Source organism: Electrona antarctica (assembly GCF_951216825.1).
Source record: "Electrona antarctica genome assembly, chromosome: 9".
Classification (NCBI taxonomy): Eukaryota; Metazoa; Chordata; class Actinopteri; order Myctophiformes; family Myctophidae; genus Electrona; species Electrona antarctica.
The window spans coordinates 39,536,247-39,557,774 of record NC_136790.1 but is presented as its reverse complement, the minus strand read 5'-3'; the positions used below and the strand labels follow the sequence as shown (position 1 = coordinate 39,557,774).

The 21,528-nt window shown below is 39.7% G+C and overlaps 2 protein-coding genes across 2 annotated transcripts; one reads left to right on the top strand and one right to left on the bottom strand.

Annotated features, from left to right (window-relative positions):
• The first annotated feature begins 2,882 nt into the window (after nt 1–2,882).
• On the top strand, nt 2,883–15,232 carry ninj1 (ninjurin 1). The gene is made up of 3 exons (XM_079511474.1): nt 2,883–3,019; nt 8,387–8,630; nt 12,916–15,232. Exons 1-3 carry the CDS (start codon nt 2,960–2,962, stop codon nt 13,056–13,058), a joined length of 447 nt encoding a protein of 148 aa, XP_079367600.1. The 5' UTR covers nt 2,883–2,959; the 3' UTR covers nt 13,059–15,232.
• Nucleotides 15,233–16,730: 1,498 nt separating this feature from the next.
• Nucleotides 16,731–20,047, bottom strand: card19 (caspase recruitment domain family, member 19). The gene is made up of 6 exons (XM_079511469.1): nt 19,919–20,047; nt 19,137–19,276; nt 18,436–18,592; nt 18,203–18,262; nt 17,688–17,753; nt 16,731–17,564 (listed from the first exon to the last, which is right to left on the bottom strand). Exons 1-6 carry the CDS (start codon nt 19,923–19,925, stop codon nt 17,452–17,454), a joined length of 543 nt encoding a protein of 180 aa, XP_079367595.1. The 5' UTR covers nt 19,926–20,047; the 3' UTR covers nt 16,731–17,451.
• Between the last annotated feature and the right edge of the window lie 1,481 nt (nt 20,048–21,528).

Here is a 21,528-nt window from a genome sequence, read left to right as displayed (position 1 = left end):
TTAGAGTTGTTGTGTAGAAGTAATAAAAAGTTCTGTTTGCTGTGACATATTTCAATGTTGAAAATTAGTTGTTTTCACCTTTAACATAAATTCCTCTGGTAGGCTGTTCCAGAGCATCGGGGCCTTTACAATAAAGGGCCCGATCTCATTTTAACCTTGAGTATAGACCCCGACCAGATGATCTTAGGGTACGTGGCGGAACATAATCAACCATATTACATTGGTAGCTAGGTGCCAGACCATATGAGAGCTTTAAAGGTTAATAATAAAATCTTAAAAACAATACGGAAGGAGACTGGCAGCCAGTGAAGTGCAGCTAAAACTGGTGTTATACCGGTATGCTCAAATCTCCTGGTACCTGTAATGAGCCTAGCTGCCGCATATTGAACCAGTTGTAGGTGATGAATTAGGCTTTGGCTGAGACCAGAATTAAAGGCATTACATGCAGTAATCTAAGTGAGAATAGACCAGAGCATTGACAACAATTTTAAGATTACTTATAGAGAAAAGATTTAATCTTATAGATGTTTCTTAAATGCATGAAGCAGGTCTGTAGACTCTGTACTATACCTTTTTACCTGGCATTCAAAACGGAGTTCAGAGTCAAATTGGACACCCAGGTTCCTCACAACGGAAGTCACATTCGTTGCCAAAGGGCCAAGACTGTCTAGAATGGTGGTTTGTGAATTGAGGGGACCAAAAATAACGATTGTCAGTTGTTAACTGTAGGAAATGTTGAGACATCCAGGAGTGAATGTCGGCCAAGCAAGCTTTGAGGGAGGAAAGGGTCAGAGGCTTTGATATGACTGAGGTCTTGATACCTGGCTGAGTGAGGAAGAATCTAGTCTGTGGGCATGCTATTCTGTGGAGGAGGCAAATAATCTGAAGCCTGTTCCCTAGGAAATGTTGCAACACTTTCAATTAATTGTGTATTAGGACTCAAAGTTACCATGCAAAGGCACAGTCAGCAGGAACTCTCATTTCTTGTGAAACCTCCAGAACATGCAGTGGTGGACATGTGGAAATGTAGAAACTGTAAAAATGATAAAATTGCAGATGCATTGTAAACTTTGTAGATCTGCTAGTTCTGCTATTTTTGGAAACGGTTTGAAACTGAACATTTTTCAACATAAAACCGATTATGACCATTATTCCAATTAATTATCTGAAATAATTGTGATTAGGTGATTACATAATAATTATGAAAAGCACATTCGGGTGACTCGGCAGTGGTAAAGTGCCTGCCCACCACCGCAGAGGTTGTGGGTTTGAATCTGGCTTTGTCGAGCGTCTATACACAATTGGCCAAGTTCAGGGTAGGGAAGCCAGGCGTTGGGTGGAAGGAGTATAGGCTCCATGTCCTCCCAGTGGGGGCTTCTCACTGGCAGGTAAAGCAGTGACAACACAGAGAAATGTGTGTGGGGACAACGTAACGAAAAAGACAAGCAAAGAAACAAAACAAAATATATATTGATTAGACTTATGGCTGGGAATGGTCTGGCATGAGTATCAGAGAAAATGCTGCCATTTGTAGACTGTTTTGCAAAAATATTTTATGATCACAGTAGCCTGTCTATAAAGCAGGGGTCCGTGGACTGGTGGTCCGTGGAGGTATTGCATGTGGTCCCTGACCATGCATTTAGTAATGTAGGATTTGTTGATTTTTTTTTAAATTTATTTCTACTAGTTGAGAAACCGTGAACTGAATGACCTGGTGGTGGTGACCTATGATGACCGTCCATGTAACCTATGATTCACCATCCAATGGACGGTCGTCCATGTAGTCATTTACTGAGAAGTTCAATTGGAGGTTGAAGAAATTCAACAGAAAAAGGGAGTTCAAATTTCAAGAGGGGGAAGTGCACCGTATTGTCTGGTTTTTATTGTTAGGAAATTATTACTAGTCCATGGACCATTGGTTGAGAAACAGTGGGATGTATAAACAACAAAATATAATCTTAGCCCATATCCCCACTCAACAGTGTTCCCCAGGTTGATTCTAAGTCTAATCTGATCCCCCCCCACCGCCCCTCCCTTTTCCCCTCACTGTATATGTTTCTTTTCCTTTTTTACCTCCATTATGATGAATTCCTGTTCTGTTTTGTCTATATAGAAGTGTCTATTTGTACGTCTCTAAATGTTTTGATGAATTGAACATGGTGGACCCTCTTGTAAACAAGTGTAATGCTTAATTGGGTCGTCCACTCACAGTTAACAGCCTTTGTATTGAGTTTGTGCTTGAAATGTACTGTAATTCTGCAAACTGTTTTCAATCAATCAATCAGTCAGGCCAGGGTGGTGGTACTGGTCCCTCGTTCACAATCAGTTGAAATTTGAAAACCCCTGCTATTAACTAGTTGAACCTCAAGGTAGCCTCAAGGTAAGAATTTTAGTTTTTTTATTTCTAAAGGGGGGATTTAACAAATGTATTTGCATTTAAATGGGGGGGGGGGGCTTTATTTGACACAATAGGAGGGCGGGCAATCAAAGTTGCAATAATAAGGGGCATTCAAGAAAAAAAAAGGCATACCCAGCATAGAAGTTGCTGTTCCACAAACATACACAAGGTGGTACTAATTACCCCAACTAGCCTTGCTGGTTCGGGTGGGAACGGGAATCACACACTGACATTAAGATGAAGTGCTTATATAGTGCTTATACAGCATGGAATGGAACAATGTGTTAATAAATACCCCGTAACTCTATTACAACTACTGGCCTACGAAATTGCGAATACTTTCAGTACAATAACGTGTACACAGACAACACAGTACCGCTACATCCCGATTAGGACAAACGTCCCCCATGTTTGAGGGGCGGTAGTTTATTATACAGCCTCTCTCCTCTCTTGTCACAGCAACATTGCCCAGTGCCCACTGGACCGTCGACAAACCCACTCGCACAGACTGCAAGTATTTGGCGGCATTCACGCACATTGTATTTTAACTTTAAACGAAAGATGGCATCTGAAAACATGGAAATGAACGGCGATGCTGACAGAGACGACGGCGAGACAGAGGTAAGGAGATAGCACCGAACCACACCACCACACCGATCCCGTTACAAAGGGCACGGTGCCCCTGCCCTGTGCAATTCATTGACTAATTCATGAACTCATCCGGCGTTTAAAGTCGAATTCTCACATAAGACATAACTACCCGATGCAACGACAAAATATGCTGAAAATCGGTGACTATCAGCATATCCTGCAGCTCAGCCATCCTCTTCACCATTAGATGACATCGGTGTCACTGAATAAGTAACCATATATGAGTATTATTAAACTGTAAATTGTTACTATTTTCCCCTTTGGTTTGGATAAAAGTCGAGCTTGATCGATTTAAGTCAGTAGCTTACATAGACTATTCAAGGATATTGTGAATGTTTTATAAAGTTACAAAGTAACTTAATTAACTTTGTGCTTCAGTACAGTAGGCTACGTTACGAGGAGGAGTGTCGTGTAGCCTGCCCTTGCTTCGTGATATAAAAAAGATAATTATAGCCTAACTAAGGTCTATGGCCAATGGCCATATGACTATACGTACGTAATCAAGTGGCTCTGTAATTAGAATACGTACGGTATGCATATGGCTATTGTTGGATATAGCAAATGGGTGAAATTCCACCTGTAGCAATGTGGTAATACACTCTTGTTGACACAAATCCCAACCCCCTCCTGTTTTCATTGATAATTCCCCAAAGCCTGCAATGGAATGAAGGCAGATTAGCATGGGCTATTGGTTGGGCATGGGCATATGCCACCTGAATCCACCACAATGGACCACAAATATTTCAATGTACATTATTATAAATAATGTATTATTTTTGCCTGACTATGACTATTAATTCATATAGTGATAGGATTTATAAAGCTATAGTGTGAGGATTATGCCCCCCCCCCCCCCCCAACACACACACACACACATCCCATACAATTTGTATATTACGGGTCCTGTTACACTTTGTTTGACATCATTCTATGTTGGAGGGGGAGGCAGTAACAACATCCCCCCGCTTATATTTGTTTTTGGCCTTCTCCATAGTTCTCCAACTTGGTGATGTTTTTCTCTCAATGGCCTTTCGGGCCTCCCTCTCTTTCATTTACCCTGTGGTTTCCAATGTAATGCAATGTTGGAAATTGATGTTGCTTGTGGAACAGGGGTTAAGTGGCCGCTTGGGAAGCGGAAGGTTCCCAGTCCGATCCTGGGCTCCCCAGAGTTAGTGTCGAAGTGTCCTTGAGCAAGACACTGAACCCCTAAATGCTCCCGTGCCTTGCACGGTTTCCTCCACCATCAGTGTGTGAATGGGTGAATGTAGGCCTAATGCACAATGTATGTAAAGCACCTTGGATAAAGGCGCAATATAATAGCACCATTTACCATTTCACCATTCCATTCAGACAGAGCGCAGGTCCAATCCATGTCCACTGGCATATCTGTTGTATTTTGTATTGACTCTGGTTCTGTTGCAGTTGATCACCAGTCCAACTTATTGTTTATACTAGAAAGGGGGTCTTCTGTTTTTTCCCTACAAGTGTTAATGTAGGGCAGGCCTATGTGAGAGGAGGGCTAGCTACAGTAGATCATTGGCAAGGTCAAAGACTGGAATGGAATAGAGAGTCCATCACATTCCTCTCACCTGATCTTCTGTTGTTCTCAGTATGACACTTTTTATAGTGAGGTTGGTTGATAATAATGTTGATATTACACTTTCCTGGCAGAGTACAGATTCTACGGCAAAGATGCCGGTTTTGTTTACACTTACACCCCTGAAGTGCAAGGAAAAGCTGTTGTAAAACGGTTGGAGGATGTCAAGATATGAGAAGATTAATGATACCATAATTTAGGAGGATCTTTCCAAGGCTTCATGGTGGAGTGCTTTTCTTTGCTACTTTAATGATCACTCCTAGTGACTCCATCCTTTTGTCCAGTCTGATGGTATCTTCACTCCAGATATCAGTGAACAGTGGAAGGAAAGAGGATGTTGGCAGCCAATTCTGCATGAGCTTTTAAAAGTTCTCAGGACCTGGGGAGTTCCCATGTTTGTCATGTCTTCCCAGAAAGGCAACCTGTATACCTAAGTCGGACAGGTTCTGAGGAGCATTGTCAAGAATGCCATTGCCTGCTGAGGCCATGTTCTGGAGGAGCAAGATAGGACTCAAATGCAGGCACACAGAGGCAAAGAGAGTGAAAACACATCGAGATTATTGAACAAACAAGTGAAACGGTAGAGATGTGGGTGAGGCTAGAATCATGGTCAAAGGGCGAGGAGGGGGTCAGACTCAGGATATTTGGACAGTTTGGGGGATTCAGTTTGAAGTGGTATGGCAAATGGTCCAGGTCCAAAGAGCAGGTAATCTCTCTGATCACTGATCAGGCTAAGGCACACTAGGGGGAAAGAGTATTGGTAAATCCAGCCAACAATCTGGGATCCAGATTCCAGAACACAGGAGATTAGACAGAAAACAGATTATCTAGATGGGAAGCTTCTGGCAAACAGTAAACTGTGTCACGAGGCTAGGGGTATACTGAGACTAATCATGAGTGGGAAATTAAATCAGGTGTGTAGAAGTGCTGTCTCATGTCTGGCAATATGGTGGATGAGAGAAGAACGCCCCCACTCAAGTAAGCAAAAGTCAACATTTGACTGTTTACATCTCCTGAACGACTCAAAGAATCCCATTCCCTATTGACACCAACTACTCAAGTACATTTTTATTTTGATAGCATATTTCATATGTAACTGTGGGTCCCTTATACTGTGAGACACACTACTGTGTGTATTGTATACAAACGAAAACTTACAAACCCGAAACCAAACCACATGGTTATGAATGATTAAACCATGTTATTTCATGTGAAATCAAATTGTGGACAATTATAAATGTAGTGTGGCATTGTAATTGGCTAATATAATAGTAATACAGACAATAATATATTTGTATTTTTGTATAGAACAAATGTTACTAGATAGACGTACTATAGATAGACCTCAATCCCGCTGGGGAAATTCTGGCGCCAGAGGCAGCACAGTGTTATGTACTGGCGTGGTGAGAGGCAGGTAGAGTCAAAACCCATTGGGTGTTTTAATACAGATAAACAGAGTAAGACATCACAATCACAAACACTAAACAATGACCCAACAAGGACTGCCTGGAAGTGGAAACATGGCTGATATATACATGGGGCCGGGGGCTGATTGCAAATGAGATCCAGCTGGGGAAGACGTGAACAAAGAATTAGGAAAACTAGAAAGACCTAGACAAGACAGCTTGTAGATCGACTATTTTCACGATTTAAAAAAAATGACAGTGACGATATCAATACTGGGTTTTTTTCTTCACAAAACTGACCGCCCATGTGAGTTTGAAAATAAACTCCTATTTTGGTTTGCTTAGTTTCCCATGGGCATCCAAAGTGATGGCAGTGAATAACTACTCATTATTGTTCTAACTCCGCTCTATGTTTGGTGATTCTCCTCATTGTTTATTTTAAACAGTATGTGTCTTGCACGTGCAGGGTCAGTCCACACAGCAGTGCTTATTACTGACATAATTATAACTAGCATATCTGAATCAATATGATCAAATTCACAAATCAAAGGAATTGTAGCTCAAACTATTATAATTATGTAAATAACATTATGTTATTTACTAAAGCAACCATTTAAAAACTCTTATAAGGGTGTCATGTTATCAATTAATAATATAAATGAATACATAATGTATAGTGATAATATTACGAAAAGTCAAAAGGTAATAGCTGTAGACAAAATATGAATGTAAAGCCTCATTACTGCGACAGCATTATCAGTAAATCAATCACACGTGAGGCTGACACTGATATAAAAATAAACGAAGAATCCACTGACCACTGGTTATAAAAAAGAGAAACGCCAATTACATTTGGGAAACAAAATACAGCAGCATGTCACACTAATACTATACAGTATATTGTTTTTTGCCATTTGTAAATCTGAGAGGGTACAAATAGCTTCCATTTGTACCCTCTCAGAGTAAAATGAACACTGATAATTTCACTGTACACCTGTTGGTCAACCACAAGGACATCTTTCTCTACTGCGGTCTGGCAGGTTGTCAGAGATTGAGAGGAAAGCATGCACAGTTGAACCTCAGTATTTCATGATGCCAACCTGGGGCACAAGGCTGTCCTTGTTAGAGAGGTAGACTGAGCTCCACCCAAAAGAAACATACTGTACAGTGCTCTGCTTAACTCTGGAATGGAAAAAAAGAGAATGTGGTCTTGGTAATGTTTGGGTTTTATTTGGGGTTTTAATGTGTTATGTAAGGTTTAGTAATGTTTGGCTTTTAGGGTTTTGTGTGATGTAATATATTTATAATATATAGTTTTGGTACAGAAATTGGCTCAGCTTTTCGCCACGTCAGAGAAAGGAAGCACATAACACAAATACCTATTGTGTGGATTATTGTGTTTACAAATGAGTATCACATGAGATCCCTCCCTGCTCTCATTGCCCTTCTATGCCTCTACATTTTTAGAACTATCACAGTGTCAGCACTGCACCGCCAAGAATCTTGGCAATACATTTTCCATTCTGTTTCCTGTCCCTGTCACACCGTATGGGTGGAGACTTCCCTTCTGACCTTGGTGTAACCCAGGTCGAATGGAACTATGACATGGTTGACCACTGTGTGAAACTCAGGACTCTGTAACAAACTGTTACACTAAACACTTTCAATTCCTTAATTCCTCAATTCCTTTTTTTTTTTTTTTTACAACAAGGGCTCTGTTACTTACTAGTTTGACAAAATGTATTCTTTCATTGCTTTCTATCGTTTCGTGGAGTTCTGGTTAAACCCAGATTACAATTTAAAACAAAGTAAAATTGAGAAATGAATACTTTGTTGCACCTATTAGAATGTATGTAATATGTCATCCTTAAATATAAAACGTTGAAATTGTAGAGTCATACAATGATAGTTTATTATGTGACACAGTAAAGCCATTCAATTTGTTTAACACTTTCAACCTGGTGTCCCTATTTTGGCTATTTATAGCTTATCTACAGATGATTATGAGATACGCTGTGAGCTCACAATGCATCATGTCACAACGCAGCGCGTTCCGTGTTGTGGACTTGTTGGTCAGCTAATTTCATGCAACACGGTTTGTGTGAAAGCACTTAAAAATGGCCTTGGTAATTTGGTCGAAATGTGCTATACAATTAAACTTGCTTTGCATAACGATGAAGTTAAAAAAAAACTAAACATAACAAAAAACATCATTCTAAAAATGGAGTTTGAAGGTCGAAGTCACAGAACACAACTCTCACTTCCCCCAAGGCCCAAATGTCATTGTTTTGTATTTTTAGTGTTTTTTGTACTGACACCAGTGTTTCTGCTCAGGTTCCACCACGGCGGAGCCGCTGGCGGGGGGGTCAACGAGGACCATTGAACATGAACCATTATGCCAATAAGAAGAGTGCAGCAGAGAGTATGTTAGATGTAGCCCTGCTGATGGCCAACGCGTCCCAGCTGAAGGCTGTGCTGGAGCAAGGACCAGAGTTTACATTCTACGTTCCCCTCATCACGCTCATCAGCATCTCCCTCATCCTTCAGGTGGTGGTGGGAGTACTGCTGATCTTTATTGGTGAGTATGGTGCAGTCATTGTGGGCTGTGGGGTGGGAAATTAGCCACAAACTTCACAATTCTAGATGGGGGATGAAATGGTTTTCCTAAATGCTGAGTCAGCATATTTCATAGTTAAGAGTAAAGCTAAACTGAAATATTCCAAATAATACATCATGTATTGTTTTGGCTTGCCACTGCCTAAAGAGTTAACCCTTTTTTTGTTTTAAAAAATAGCTAAAATAATCTACAAGCTCACAGCGTGTCGCATCGCAACAAGTTTGATCTTCTAGATTGACATGTTTCGTGGTCCGACGAAGTATATAAATAGTTTATTGGTCTCACCCAAAGAAATCTTCTTATAGTTCAATCTGGTGCTGGATCACTCCATATCAATCTGGTGCTGGATCACTCCATATCAATCTGGTGCTGGATCACTCCATATCAATCTGGTGCTGGATCACTCCATATCAATCTGGTGCTGGATCACTCCATATCAATCTGGTGCTGGATCACTCCATATCAATCTGGTGCTGGATCACTCCATATCAATCTGGTGCTGGATCACTCCATATCAATCTGGTGCTGGATCACTCCATATCAATCTGGTGCTGGATCACTCCATATCAATCTACTAAAATTTAATTCAATACAATACAGAAAAATATTGTCTGTTTCCTGTCTGTTTTATTGGTGCACTAAATGTAATTGGCCTCATGGAATACTAAAGTTGTATTGGCCTCTGCCTTAGTCAGTAGCTGGATCGAAGCATTGTGGTTTCTCCTATGACATTATGCAAAATGTAACTGATTAATGTCCAGTGTCCACTTGGGTGACTTGACTATGTCTGTCACATGGCCTTTACCGATCAGTGGTATGATATCATATGAGTGACTCAGCAGCACTGATATCAAGACATTCTGTGATTTCCAAATGTATTCATCTGATGTGGAGTACTGTTCATGTATTATTTATTTCAGTTGGAAACGTGTTAATCTGCTAAAAATAGTTAACACAGCCATGCCATGATAGTATTTTAATATTTAATAATGTAATATATAATCTCAGGCACTATCCTAAAACAAATTCTCACGCCCATTAAACACTCACTCTCCCAAAATGTATCATCTTACATTGTAAATAAACTATCTATGTTTCGGTGGTCAATATTTGAGTTTCTGGGTAAAACTCTCTGTAGAAATGGCCCATGCTAGTTCAGTTTATCTTAGAGTGAAGTGTCCCCTCCTCCCCTGTCCACACCGTCTTTATCTTTTCCTGACAGAGAGTGCCATTGAGTGTGAGGACTCTGAGGAGCCAATGAGACAGATGAAGAGTTGTTCGTTGATTCCCTCTGTTTTCAGCTGTTTCCAATTTCCTATGTTCTCTCTATTATAACATCCAGATAGATTAGGGATTGTGTCATAGGCAGAGGCGGGGAAACCCTGAAAGATTCAGTTCAGTAACAGTTCTGTTTAACTTTATTGTCATGTGTATTATATAATACAATCAAATACTTGTGCTCTGGCTTGCCCTGCCATAACATAACAGCAGAAACAGCTGAGAACTAGACAAGAAGCTCTGCTGGAACATGCCAGAGATGCCAGGCTAAAATACTTGCAGATAGGAAGAACCTTGTTTTTCTTGTGTGTCCATAGTGTTGGCGATTTTGCAGTGTTTTAAGTTGCAGTGTGTAGCATTTTGTTTCTTGTCACCAGTATAAAAACAACTTGCAAAATGTTTACAAGTGAAGTGTTTACCTCGTTCCCATAAACCGAAGGCACATCTGTGTTTCTAAAGGTGGCCTTACACTAGCCGATAATCGGGCATTTTTGACGCTCGGGGGGTGCCCGACTCAATCGGGCACCCCTCGCGCGCGATCGGGATCGGCCCGATCAACATCAAGAATGTTTGATATTTGCTCGGCCCCGCTCCGATTATCCTGTAGTGTGTGGTGCTGTCAGATTTCAAATGCCCGATTATCGGCTAGTGTAAGGCCACCTTTAGAGACATCACCAGAAGGGACGTGGCAACTGTTTAGATCCCATTATTTAGAGGGACAGGCGCATTGTAATTGCCTTATTGAACAACTGCTAAGCCATAAGACTTATGAAGTTATGACTTATGTTATCTGATTCTCATACTGAAAGATTGGATGATTGTCTTGTACAGGCCTGTTCATGCCTGAGTGGATTACATTTGACACTGCAATTTCAACAAATGACAATTGTTATTGCACTGGAGGCTACATAAAATAGTTGTAATGAAGTGCATGTTGTTTTGGAAAATATATATAACAGCATGTCATAGGTGGGGGAATAAATGCAGTGAAAAAAGCAACAGTACATTTATAGTCAGGACCAGCTGTCCTGATTTAGAGGACTTGAAGCTAACAATAATGCTAATTGACTTGATGTTTATAGGTAACCCATTCCACATGACTGCTGTAAAGCAGGGGTTTTCAACTGGTGGACCGTGGACCACCGGTGGTCCGTGAAGGTATTGCATGTGGTCCCTGACCATGCATTTAGTAATGTAGGAAAGGGATGGTTTTTGCCAGGTGAAACCTGGCTTATGATCGCTGCTGTTGGTTATGAGGACCTTTGTGCGACCTAGTCCTGATTGGCTGGCCGAGTCTGACCTCATACTCTGAAACGCTGCCTAGGCCAATGGGAGTCTGACCCCAATGCACCCCATACTGCGCGGAAGTCTCAACCAAGCCCCCAGACTTCCATTGAAGTGAATAGCGGGGGGCGGGCCTGCCACTCTTCATCCGCTCTCTAGATATATTATAACTCTATGGTCTCAATCCAGAGTCTGTAACGCCGCAGAAAAGGGGGGCAGATGCACAACAGAGAACGCTTGTTTCACCTGGCTGTTAATGATACGTGTGTCATTCTTGTTTTAAAACAACCACTATTTGAGAAACAGTGCACTAAAAGACCTGGTGATGTATGCATGATGATGCGTCAATGTTGGACGTCAAGAACTTCCACAGAAAAGGGAGTTAGAATCTCAAGAAGGGAAAGAGTCACCATTATTAGTAAATGTGCCCATAATGTCTCTGCTCGCTCATACATAGGTTACAATGAATCAGTTAACATGGGTTTAATATAGAAGGTTAAGAGAACGGAATACGGGTAACCGTGGGAAATAGATCAGTGGTGCTTAATCTGTTTTGAGATCTGGACCACTAGAATATGTCAGTTAAATAATGACTGTTAAGGGCTTGCTTTAATTCACCTCAAATTAACAAATTAAATTAAGCCCTTTGACAGTTATTATTTAATTTCAAGCTTTTCCTCCCACACCACGCCCATGTCCCCCCTCCCAACACAACAGTGGTCCCCAGGTTCATTCTTAGTCAGGATGGTGGTCAATGGTTCATAATCAGTTGAAAACCCCTGCTGTAGAGTATTAAAAAAATATTTTAGGGATGCTATTGTACCAGGATGTGCAGGCATAATCAAAACGGCTTTGAACATTGCCACTGCCAGCTCTTCTGTTTAGTGCCATACTCTTGCCAGAAAGATTATTGTCTAATATGCAGTATAAGTAAGTAAATTCTTTCAATGGCTGTAACTTCAGGATCACTACCACTGTGTGAACCCAGGAGTTTATAATTAAAGTGTATCTATCAAGTCTGTTTTGCCAAGGCAACAAAAGTATACATTTCAAATACTTACTAATACTAAATAGTAAATACTACTAACTCTAGTTTGTCATGGTGAAAGACTAGCTGAGTTGTGGCATCTGCAAAGAGGAACAGGTTGTAATTACAGTCTGATTTCATGTTGTTGACGTACTGTATGTATGTCAGCTGGTGGTGCATGAAACATGCAAAACCTGTCCATCTCTACCTGGTTCTCACATCTTTCTTCTCTGGACCAGTGAGGCATATAATGTCATTGAATTACCATGACAGATATTCACTTGAGGGCAATACATGCCAACAACATGCTGTTCATTTATGTTACAACTCAGAAATGGAGGAATGATTAGTCTAATATCTCATGAAAATAATAACAATAATAATATAATAATACATACAATTTATATAGCGCTTTTTCAAAGTCACTTACAGAACAGAAAAATAAAAACAATTGTATTTGAAAAATAAACTAGAAACCAAAGGTAAACAAACAAAAAGTGGGGGGTGAGGATTTATGTAGGGAAAAATCCAGCAAGACATTCTGCTTTGGTAAACTCTGTTGTATCGCCCTCTTCTGGCTCATTTCTAGACATTGAGGGCCATATTGTGACTAAGCTGAATTTGACTATGACTTTCCATTTGTCTTTTTTTCCAAAGTGAAGTGGAACTTGAATGATGAGACCATGCACTACAGGCTTAATATCATGGAGAACGTCGCCACGGCATTTGTTTTCATCATAGTCGTCGTCAACGTCTTCATCACAGCCTTTGGCACACAGCAGCCTCATTCCAAATCATGACGACTGTTCCTCAATGAAACCCTCTGTCTTCTGATCAACATTTTAAACAGGTGTGGATCAGTGTATAGGCCATTGTTGTATATGGACAATTCATCTTCATTCATAAATTCCAAGCACCATTTTTTGACAACTTTTGTGTCTTGAAATAATAGACACAAATTGTGTTCTTTTGTGATACTTCTGCCCGACAAATCCATGCTCCCTCAAGTCTCCAGCTGTGACATTCTTGGTTAACTAAAGGATGAAATGATGATTTTGATGTGCCCATCAAGTCCTTTCATGGTTTAATATACTAGCCGACTTTGCTAAAGGGCAGTGGTGTAGTGGAGGGTATACAGTTATATGCTGTGTGCCCACCCACTCTGTTTTCAGTGGGTACTGCGTATACAGCAATCAGTTAGTGTTGTCAAAAATATAAATGAAGATTTTAAACGGTTTAAATTACCAATTTGCTGCAATATTGGGACTACTGTGTAAAAGTCAAGAAAACAATTATTAATTTGCATTTTTCTCTCCACAGCAACGCGCACACGCACACACACACACACACACACACACACACACACACACACACACACACACACACACACACACACACACACACACACACACACACACACACCTCACATACAATTTGTATATTACGGGTCCTGTTACACTTTGTTTAACATCATTCTATGTTGCAATGATTTGGGCTGAGAGCAGCACATTCTTTTTTCATCTCTTCTTAGCGTGATTTGCCTTCGTTTCTTTTTCTTTTCTTTTTTAACACAGATCCTATGTTTTGTCGGCCATTTTAATATATTTCTGTGTTTCTGAACTGGTGACAATACTAATTACCCTTTGGCTAAGTATATCATCATCATTGTCATTGTCATATCAACTAGTCATGTCAGGATAAAAGTTTTTGTTAAAGATTTTTTGTATTACTCAAATCTAAGTATGTCTTGTTGCTGCTCTTTGCACTTTTGGAGACAAACCCAAGTTACTATTGCAAAGAGTAGGTCACAACATTCCTCGAGCAGACGAGCACGTAATATCACTACCTCTTTACACAAATACACAATACTTTTCTTCAGTCATGATATATAGTCTATATCATATACATACCTGGTTATCCTAACCTTTATTTGAGCCTTTATTTGTGCTATGGATAATGCATAGCAAGGATTAAAAAGCGTCAGGCACACTGGCCAGTATCAGGGTGACAGTAGTCACAAATAAAGCATTTTTATTTGTGCTTTTATTTATTCTTTCATGTTTTTTATGCATCAACTGTATCACCCTGATCAAAGAGCACTTTGTTTGTAATTTACTCAGCTGCCAAAAATATGTGCTCCTCTCTCTTTTTTTCTTTGCAAAATGTGTAGTTCTCCTGATACACCTGACTACACCACTGCATACAGACATTATATTGGTCAGTTTTTATGTAATGTTTTTATGTAATGTAATGTACAATAAAAGTCTACATACAGTGGCTTAAAGGTCTACCAGTCCCAAAGCATCACGTTTTGGTCAAAACATTTATCAAATAAAGTTTGACAGGGAGCCCTTTAAGCCAGAGTGTGCAGAATTTTATTATTGAATTGTCTGATTTTCAGTGGTTGTGCAAGCTTTTTTTTATTTTTATATAAGATAAATTTGATTACCTCTATTTCATTATCTACATATCATAAGCATTCAATTAGCCTACCATCTTGATGAATGCCTTAAAAACTACTCAGCCTCAATTCCAGTTTGGGTGTCTATCTGAACCTGCTAAATATACTTTTTGTATTCTTTTGTAAATCTTCACAGCTGATTCCCAAAGCACTTGACTATTAGAACTCACCTTTCAGTGAGGTTTGTACTTTGGAGTGTGTAGTATAGTATGTTTGTCTACATAGGCTATGGCTCAAGGCCTTCAGTGTTATATTAGGAATCCTACTGCCTTAGATGAGGCCTTGTTACCCGAGAAAGCAGCTTTATTTTAAACAATGCCACACTCTAGTGGTCAAAGCTTTTACTGTTTACAGTTTTCAAACCTCAGTTATGTATGCATGCTTTGGTTTTGTTCTATGCAAAAGAAAAATAGTTAATTATCTGTGGGGGAAAACATTTTTATAATTTTAAAGGACCAATTTATTTGCCCAATTTTATAATCTGTATAATCGTTTGCACTGTAAATTACCATTTTGTGACCAATGAAGTTTGTAAATAAAACGACAAAACACAATATGAATATTGTTTTGGTTGTCCTTTATCACATATCATGGCACTTGTGTTCTAAGGCAATCTCACAGAATGTGACGTTTATACAGACTCACTAACACATAGTGTATAATTATGCACCAAATATTTATAAATCATATCCCAGCTATCATATTGCTAATCCCTTATGAATATTTATTTAGAACAAACATCCCATTTGCTGCCTATCAGACAGAATGAGGTACAGACAGTAGCAGGAGTCAATGTCAGATTTTCACCTTTTCGTATTTTATTCATTTTTAAATGATATTGTGAAATAACGTAGGGCCTACGTTTTGTTGTTAAATTTGTGAATACAACATCATTAACTATGGCCTCCCTATATTTATATATTGGGGCAAATTACATCAGGTAGATGGGATAATTTTACCACATCACATGGCTTAGGATAAAACTGAACTGTCACCACTCACCAGTGGATCATAAACAACACATGTTTACAAATTACTTGTCTCTAACCAGTGACCACTAACCAAAAAACTTGGTTAGAGATGCCACGAAGTAGGTGGCAATGCCTTAACCGTATATGTGTTGAAGGCCACTAGGACCTCTTCCATCCTTGTCAAGGGGAGTGCTAACCTTCTCTCCTTTCATACAACACAGATGTAGAGCTTCCGACCCAACTACTTATAGGTCCTACTCTACAAGACACTATAACTTATGGTTTCCATTACGATTTAATTACAATTCAAGATGCGAGCATTAATCATATTACATGTTACATTGGTTATCTTAGCAAAAGCATTGACCATAATTATTGTCCTTTTAATGTTTTTACGGTATATTTACTTTTGTATTCGTCCGCAACTCACCCACAATGCACTGCGCGACGCCTGCATATTTGATTCGTTTGGACCAATCGTATGCGCCGATCACGTCCCTGCAGTAATGTACCGGTGGAGACTCGTCAAAAACGTTTACAGTCGCTATTATCGACTATTGTAATTGGTTTGTCAAAAGTCCAGAGTTTTATACAGATAAAGCACCAAACAAAACAAACCAATCGCCGAGAAAACGATGTAATAAGAGTGATATGTAGATACTCTTGTTGGCCAGGAGAGGGCAGTCGTGTTCTACCAAAACTTAATCAGTAATTAATTTACCTCTGAGTGTACAATGTATCCAAATGGGTACATTTGTACACCTTCGGATTACACAAATTGATACATTAAGAGGATTTTATTATGTACATTTATCCCCTCACATCACCACCTTCATAAATACTGAAGCTACTGTTCAAAACACACAGGATCTCAACTTTCATTTTTCAATGTCAAATGTCATAAAATGTGGTATGCTTGTTATAGGTTGTTTTCAGGGTGTAGTAAATATATATATGTTTTGTGTGTGTGTGTGTGTGTGTGTGTGTGTGTGTGTGTGTGTGTGTGTGTGTGTGTGTTTATTACAAATTCAAATGGTGTGCACTGGTGATTGGAATGCTGCTTTATTTGATGCACTTTGGAATTGGAAAAAGAAAAAACTGTTGACCCATAGCCTCGCATAACCAGATGATCAGAGATCTCCACCTACTGAATCTTATTATCTGATATGTATATCTAAATTCATTGAATTGGCTAAAACTGTGTGGAAATATTTTGGAAATGTAAAAAAAATGTACTTCACAGAAATTAATGCAAAGATGTTAGAGGCATTCCTTCGTATTGGAGGAAATCAGGATTGGTTAAAGGCAGTGTAGTGGGTGGGCCTAGCCTGGCTCCAGCCCTGAATCGCTACCATTAAAAAAATAAGTGAAACTAAATGAAAATTCAGACTTAGTGACAGGCTAGCGTGGGCCTAATTTAATTTAGATGTCCCTAGACATAGGCGTAGACCATCATCTACATGGTCATCTGGCTATGCAAGACTAGTTAACCCATATGTAACATAATATTACATAGTTACTTATCACATGCGTAACTGTAACTTCAACAGTATCTAGATTCTAGACCTGAAATATCAAATGAAAATGGTCAAAAATGGAAATCTGAAAGTGCATTTTCTTATTCCCTTTCAGATTAACAAAGCATAACGATATATAAACAATTATGTACAGATGCATGATTCAACCCCTGAATTCATGTGTTGGCCTGGTCTTGGTACCATTCAGAGGATATTACTGCAGTAGCTTTGATGATCGACACACTCACTGATTTTTTAGGGGTTTTTCTGTGTACCATATGAGAACCTCCTGAGCTTTTTTGCCCAGACCCAGAGCTGCCATGCCAAGGGCTCTGTAGCCACCTGTGAGTTTAGATTCTACAGGGGGGAAACAGGGAATGAACAGCATTAATTGGAACAATGTTTATAATAACCGATGACTATATCTGATTTCGACACTAACATGGCATGGCAAGAAAGAAAGATAGAAAGAGGACTTACCGCTGTAGTAATACAATATTGCCATTCCTACAGCAACACTGAAACAGCTCAGAAAGAAAAGAGGATCTGGAAAAAGAAAGATGAGCATGGCAGTGTCAACATGTGCTTTATGTTATGTTTATGTTTTTTTATGTTCATAACGGATACTTGTGACTTGTTGAATATTAAAACTCCAACAGCTTATATAAAATGGCGGAGGGGGGTATATATGTTTTACATTAAATTGTTTCAAAACCAGATTTTATGATAATCTAACTATATTATCTTGTGAGCAATGCAAATTACTTCCCTTTTCACTTCTATTTTATCATGCCTTTTGGGATTATCTGCCCAATCATATTCATAGATCTCAGATTTGTTTTCAAAATGTTACTGGTCTGATTTCTTAAGCATAGCTTCTGTAGGATGTAGGTAGGCTACACTGTAAAGTAAATAAATAAAGGACATAACATTCCGGACGTTGCTGTGTGTATTACTCACAACTTTGCATCAACAGTGGCTCCCACTCCTCTTACCTCTGTCATTCAGGACATATCTCTGCTGGTAGAGACTTGGAGTCAATGGAGTTGATGCATCTGAAGCAAAGACAGGCCAAGAGTTTATTGTACAAAAAAAACCATCAAGGCTTCATGGGGTATGGAATTGATAGAAAATAAGTAATTTTTAGGTGAACTACTTCTTTAGTGGGTTAATTGGTTAAGAGAAAAATAATGGGTATAGATAGAGGACAGAGTTCTTAGAGGCTAACCTCTGAGACGGAGGCGTGTGGGCAGGCTGAAGTACACATCTTCCACATGCAGATGAAGTGCCCTGTAGAACTCTCGACATGCTTCATCACCTTTTCCCTGCAGGTGTGTCAGGAGCTCTGCTAGCCGAAGACTGGTGGGCACATCCAAGTCCCTGAACTGGACAACCACACAAGTAGGGTTTCCAACCGTCCCTTGAAATAAGGAATCCGGAACTTCCTTTCCCCTCAAACAAAAGCTGCAGGCTACGAGAGCTTTTATTGTTATTCTTCCGGTTTGAGGGAAAAGGAAGTTCCGGATGATTGTTCCTGCCTGATGACTACAAAACAATACTACAACATGACGTAGCGATATCATCCGTTCCATACCGGTTCACACAGCAATTTTGTAACACAGACCAGGCTTTCCTGCGAGGTGGAAAGCCTGGTGACGCGAGGTTAGGTAGTTGGCAACCCTACACAGACACAATTCATCACCAGAAAAATGTTGCATTTTTCTCAATAATTATTATTTTTAAGATGAGATGTGTTTGGTGTTTATACAAATGCTTGTCTCTACACTAGCACAAGACTATAGATGTATTTTATCGAGTCTGACTTTATGCTGATGCTCAAGAGCTGTGCCTATATAGCCTACCGGTATTTACATCTCTCTTTGGTGCAAAACAATAGAGACACTGTTTGATATTCAGGATCATACTTACTTTGGTGGCCTCCTTGTCTGTTAGGATCTGAGGGTAGATCCTATTCAGCTGCAGGATGAGTTTGTCCACTATATCTGTATCCAGTCTGCGGTCAGCTTTGAGGAACCTGTTGTCCTCAAGCAGCTGGTCACGGAAGCTGTCTGTCAAAAAGGAAAAGGTCCACATTATTAGCCTTGGATCAAGACTACCATAGATGTATCGATTTTTATATTTGCATAACATACGAAAGTAAAACTCAGACTCGATAATATAAACTACATCTACTATGATAGTCTTGATCCAAGGCTAGTTCCACATGATTTCGTTCACAAAATGTCCATGAACAGCCAAGCACATATTCAGAAAAGATTGTGATACTACAGGGCATGCTTAGTGGATGAAATGGTTCCGTAGTGAACAGCATGACATGTTGGAAGAAAAAGAAAAACAAGCTCTCTCGTGATAATAACTACGTTATGAATGAGTTATAAACACGGTGATGCTACACTTGCAATGTAGAGAACGATACATTGCTTGTGCGTTTCTTTCCACTCCTTGAATTTGAACTGTCAACAAGGGCATCCAAACACTCCTCGTGGGGTGGTGTTAGAAACTTTTATGACACTGTAACCTCAAGACGTATGATTCATGAATGTATATTTGCACAATGTATTATTAGTCGTTTTCGTGTTCAAGAGTTGAACCAGAATGACAACACTAATACGAATTCGTCTAAAAGAAACCAGATATATGGTAAAATAAGCAGATTATAACGAGTTGCGACTTGCGAGTGAGCTACAAACCTCCCATTGTCGATTCTTCTCTTCTGTCCTTTGTTCGGCCACTCCCCCTGACGTCATAGGAACTCGTAGAGAGAGAGCATAGAGTGGCCAGCGCCGTAGCGGGCCTTCCTACCGGAAAGGAAATATTTACCCCAGGACGGTCAGGAGTCAAGACCTCAAGACCTATCCCCATAACTCTATCTGTGGCCAATGGCTATGGCCTAGCCTGTCTTTGGCCATACACATAGCGTGGATTCACTCACATGGGCATGATGGGCATGGTCAAAGCCAGAGGCTACCACAACGCAAGGGACCTCCACGGTACCCCAAGGCCATAAAGCCCTGGGTCCTGGCATGTCTAATTTGGGCATATATCATATCAAAAAGATGATCTACATGCATCCGTTTTTGGAATGTCATTATAGGTGAAAATGTTGAATAATTCATTTATTATTATAAAATGTGTCTACTTACACTCACCATTTTATGATTATATTAACACAATTAGCAAACTTTAGGTCTTATACCTGAATTTCTGCCTGTGAGCTCTCATTTCAGGCATATCCACCATATGTTGCCTGGAAGTCAACATATGGTGATCAATGTATTGACCACAAAAGTGTTTAAGCATGTGTATAACCTAAAAGTTAAAAATGGACATTTCCAATTTCCCATGGGGCTTTGGCTTTTCCAGAAAAGTATTTTCCACATCCACAAATGGTCAAACCAACTTCAGCCCCTTTCATGAGATGGGTCTGGTCACTGGTGATATATTTTTATTTTAAAGGGGAAGTGTGTGACACACAAATCGAAAATTTGGCACAATTTGCACAACCTTCACTTCATGTACCTTATTGTTTCTTGATGCACCTTGCTTTTTCTTTCTGCCTTGTTTCTTCTGTATACTACAGTACTTTTTTTATCCGTCTTATCCTTGTATGTTGTAACCTTAACTGCTGTGCCGCCTATGGGCGACTGACTTTCCCCCGTGGGATAATAAAAGGTATCTATCTATCTTCTAACTACACAATTTGCACTACTTCACACTCCCTTAAATGTTCAGAACTTGCACACACTTCTCACGTAAAATCTCAAAGCATCAACCTACAACACACAAATATCAAAATCTCTAAACATTCAGTTCTTTTGAGCAATTTGCGGTCTGTGACAATGTGAGTTTCCACTGGGTGGTTCCAGGACCGGGTCCAGTGCTCCAGGCCATGGAGGAGGCTTGTAGTGACATGAGTGTTGAGGCCTGTCAGGGCTATATGAGCAGGCTGGTTTAGAGTAATGTACATTTTACAGTAAAAATTAAATAAAACTGTTGTCTGCTGTTTTATGTTTGACTATGAAAAAGTAGGCCTACAGGCTACACTTAATCATTTTACAAAAGGAGAAATGGCTCATTCCCCAGTTTGTCATTCATATGGTGTGTTCTACTTCTACGATTGGGTTTTCAATTCAATTCTTTGTGCTGTAGGCTAAATGCTTGGTAGTGTGCAGCAAAATTAGCAAATGCTTAGTTGTGTGTACTCAATGCATGGTATGTGTGTCATTTGAAAATATGGCCTTGTGTACCAAATGAAAACACGAGTTCCATTTTGTGAACGGTTAAGAGATTTGATGGCAAA

Coding starts and splice junctions, on each gene's coding strand:
- card19 (XM_079511469.1), bottom strand. Junction 17,754..18,202: donor ATATGTCCTGAATGACAGAG/GTAAGAGGAGTG, acceptor TTCTTTTTCCAG/ATCCTCTTTTCTTTCTGAGC. Junction 17,565..17,687: donor AATATTGTATTACTACAGCG/GTAAGTCCTCTT, acceptor TCCCCCCTGTAG/AATCTAAACTCACAGGTGGC.
- ninj1 (XM_079511474.1), top strand. CDS start 2,960: ATGGCATCTGAAAACATGGAAATGAACGGCGATGCTGACAGAGACGAC. Junction 3,020..8,386: donor GAGACGACGGCGAGACAGAG/GTAAGGAGATAG, acceptor GTTTCTGCTCAG/GTTCCACCACGGCGGAGCCG. Junction 8,631..12,915: donor AGTACTGCTGATCTTTATTG/GTGAGTATGGTG, acceptor TTTTTTCCAAAG/TGAAGTGGAACTTGAATGAT.